This window comes from Nannospalax galili, unplaced genomic scaffold, assembly GCF_000622305.1.
Source record: "Nannospalax galili isolate Female #2095 unplaced genomic scaffold, S.galili_v1.0 scaffold6537, whole genome shotgun sequence".
Classification (NCBI taxonomy): domain Eukaryota; kingdom Metazoa; phylum Chordata; class Mammalia; order Rodentia; family Spalacidae; genus Nannospalax; species Nannospalax galili.
The window spans coordinates 4,743-8,489 of NW_008339531.1; the positions used below are offsets into that span (position 1 = coordinate 4,743).

Genomic DNA, 3,747 nt, shown 5'->3' on the forward strand with positions numbered 1-3,747 from the left:
CCTAATTAATAGGTTATTGAACACTAGAAAAGCAATGCTGTAAACCAGTAGATGTGTTGGTACCTATAATCCTAGCACCATGGAGGCTGAGGCAGGAAGATACTGAGTTCAAGGGCAACCTGAGCTACATGGCAAAACTTTTCAAAAAAGAATCAAAAAACAAAAACCAAAAACAAAACAACCCAACAACCCAAAACCAAAAAGGGCTTAGGGAGATGGCCCAGTGGGTAAAGTGCTTACTAAACAAGCATAAGGACTTGAGTTGGGTTCCCCAGAAGCCATATAAAGTCAATACTATGCATTTGTAACCTCAGGCAGGTAGATCTGGAAGCTTTATGGGCAAACAGGGAGCTCCAGGTTTACAGTATTTTTTAAATTTATTATTTTTATTTTATGTGTATGAGCATTTTGTCTGCATGTATGTAAGTTCACCCATGCAGGTGATGCCTGTGGAGACAAGAAGAGGAGTCCGATGCCCCAGAACTGGATGCTGCCAGGTGGGTGCTGGAAATTGAATCCCGGTCCTCTGGAAGAGCAGCAAGTGTTCTTAACCACTAAGCCACCTCTCCAGCTCCATCCATGTTTACTGAGAGAGAGACTGTCTCAAAACAATAAGGTGGTAAATGATGGAGGAAGACACCTAATGTCAACCTCTGGCCTTTACACATGGGCACACATGTGCATACCACACACACACACACTACACTATACTATGATACAAATCATGGTTGCATTTAAATTACTGGCAAGAGTCCAGACACAGAAAGTCATTTTGTGCTTTCAGAGTAGAAAAAGGATTCAGAGTTCGATAGTTGTTTTATTTCCCCATACCTTGTTGGGATCCAGTTTGGTTTTGTCCACAGGAGTGGAGTCATTTATCACTTCCACAAATTCTGTACCAAAACACTGACCATAAAATTCCTGAAGAAAAGAAGCCATGTGTTTATAAAGTTCATTTTGAAAGAAAGCAACTCTTTATCTTTTCAGAGGTGGAATGAGTTTGGAATAAGTTCAAAGAATTTATTCATTGATTATGGACGGTCCCTCTGAGCTAAGTAGCAAACTTCAGCATTTCTAGAGACATAAATGAAAGTATAAGGAAGCCCAGCACTCTCAACTATCTAAGCCTCCCACAATATATGTACTTGGTCTCGAATTCAACTAACATCATCATATTTCTAGATACCTCTTCAGGGGCATGACACTAATTATTTCTTACATTTTGTCCCCTGGAAACTTGGCGGTCAGCTGGCTTCCCATAATGTGGCAAGCTACAGTATACAAGGGAACAAAATACACACTTCTAATTCTAAGCAAGTGACACAGTATTAGGGAATTAAGGACCTGGGGCAATGGTTAGTTTTTCTTCTCAGAGGTGAATGACTTTGGGCAAGCTGCCTGACATCACTGGGGACTGGCTTCTCTGAGTTGAGACCTCTTGTCTTACTTGGCAGGGGTAAATAGTACAAGGAACAATTGAGCGAGACAAATTTTTAAGCTTTACAGTCTTAAGAGGGGACACATTCAAAGTAACAGCAAGACAGCATAAACAGGGAACTTTGGTTGACTAGGGTCCAGCTGTTCAGAGGACCCTAGTCTCTCAGCCAAAGAAGCTTTTACTTTGGGACACCCCTTGACTTTCTCACCAAGTTCTCAGCATCTGGCCCTCTCAATAATTGCTTCCAGTTTTCTGACTAATGTCTGCGCCATTTTTTTGGCTCTCTCCTTTCAACCATTTCTGCAAGGACTTGCTATTGTTTCCTGTTACATTATGTAGATGTTGGGTGTATCTGGAGCCGGCCATAGCCTACTGCAGAGCTACTTTTCAGATAGAATGTGTTGTTCAGTGACAACAAAATGATAATCACCATTTTTTGGGTTGGGGAGGGGAAGTGATTTAGTAGTTTGGCAAAAGTGCCTCAAAGTCAAGATGATGACCTTCAAGTCAGAAAGTTCTATGACTTCATGCCTGTTGGTACCTATTAGCAACATTTAGAAAGGGCTGTAAGAAATCATGGATGCAGACTGAATTTAATAGTCTTGAAAATAACTCTTCAAGATTTAAATTTTAAACTTTGTAAAATATATATAGGATTCAAGAGAAAACTGTCCAAATTTTGTGAAACTCACAATCTCATCTAATACTTTCATACTATTATATATATTTATATATAGGTCAGTGCCGAGCACATGACTTTAAAAAACATAATGGCTCATTAAACTTTGGTTTTCTTGATGAGTACAATCTTGAGCACACAGGATCTCTTTCTTACCTCTAGTCTATGTGAGATCTCGGGAAGCTTAGTAATTGCAGGCTCCTTGTAAACAAATTCTTGCTCATCCAAATCCCCAAATTTGGAACCATAGAAACCAACTCGGAAGTAAGTTCCAAACATCCTCTTATGATCCTGTTACAGGAGAAAAGTTCTCTTTAGTCATGTCACTACCAGTGATCCACTGGGTTAAAAAGATCTTTCATTGTCCTGCAGACATTTTATTCCTGTAGCTGACACAAAGAGGAATCGCTTTGTTAAGCAGTGTTTCTGTTTTGTTTTGTTTTGGTCTTTTTGATACAGGGACTCCCGGTAGCCCAGCTGTCCTGGAACTCACTATGTAGACCAGGCTGGGCTTGAACTCACAAAGATCTGTCTGCCTCTGCCTCCCGGAGTCCTGGGATTAAAGGTATATGCCACCATGAACTGCTTTTAAGCAGTCTTAATGCTTACAAAATAAATGTTAGAAGCGATAACAAAAGAAATCCTAGGAAAGATGTCTGTGGCTTCATCTAAGTGAACTTAAAAGTTTCTCACATTTTTCCATTTATAAAGCAATTCCACCTGCCTTCCTTCAGTCAGTTTCCAGCCCTTCCTTGTCTGATGGTGAGAACTACAGCAACACTGAGCTCAAGGCCAGTCTGTAGCCAGTGAAAAAGGATGGTGGAGCACCTCTAGGATGGGTCACCTGACAGCAGCTAACAGAACCCTAGTGTTCAGCTACCTTGTTGATGATGTGGTCAAAGGCCTTCTGCAGCTTGTCGTGTGTAGAGGCCAGCTTCCGGAAGTCCCGATGCGCTTCCAGGATGGGGATGACCAGCTTGTAGACCTCATTAACCGTCTCATACAAGCCTCCCTTGTTAAGAGAAGAAGAGGATTTAATGCACTGGAATTTAAGAAGAGCAACCAGAGTCAATTATGTAGGCAATGTGCTGGCAAGCACACTTACTGTTGCATCAGTGTTTTACAGGGCCTGCGGGCTGTCTGAGCAATTTTCGGGGTGTCATAGCTTTCAGATCAAACCAGACACATCGCTAAAGGGTCCTGTATGGTGATGTTAACTAGGGAGAAGGCTTTTTACAGACTAAGAATAGGGGAAGAGATGGGCTCAGCCACTAAGGCACTCTGCAAGGCAGGCTTGCAGATTTTGAGCTCATCAGAGGTTCCCCTCTAGCCTGATGCAAAGTCTCAGAGGAGCTAAGAGGGTTCTAACCAATTTATTTTCTAGAATTTCAGTGAAATAAGAGTTAATGGGTACACATGTGAACAGGAGCTAGGTATATTGACACATACATGTGAAAAATGTCGTACGGAAGCCCATCGTTTTGTATAATGAAAAGTTAACCAAAGAAGACTTTTTCACTCCTAAAACAAAATAAAAACAAGAAAAGAAATAAAGCTAACACAATCATTAAAATATATAGAAAACATAGGAAGTTTGGAGGCAAAGATCAGAAAATTAAAAAATAATATA

General features: G+C 40.8%; 1 protein-coding gene across 1 annotated transcript in view; it reads right to left on the reverse strand.

Annotated features, from left to right (window-relative positions):
• LOC103735134 (dedicator of cytokinesis protein 8-like) overlaps positions 1-3,747 on the reverse strand; it is a gene marked incomplete at its 3' end in the record, with an annotated part of 8,030 nt that overhangs the window by 3,130 nt on the left and 1,153 nt on the right. The window contains exons 2-4 of the mRNA XM_008834263.3: positions 2,998-3,129; positions 2,274-2,408; positions 832-921 (exon numbers count right to left, since the gene is read on the reverse strand). Coding sequence (XP_008832485.1) covers positions 832-921; positions 2,274-2,396 — 213 coding nt within the window. The remainder of the gene's footprint in view (positions 1-831; positions 922-2,273; positions 2,409-2,997; positions 3,130-3,747) is intronic.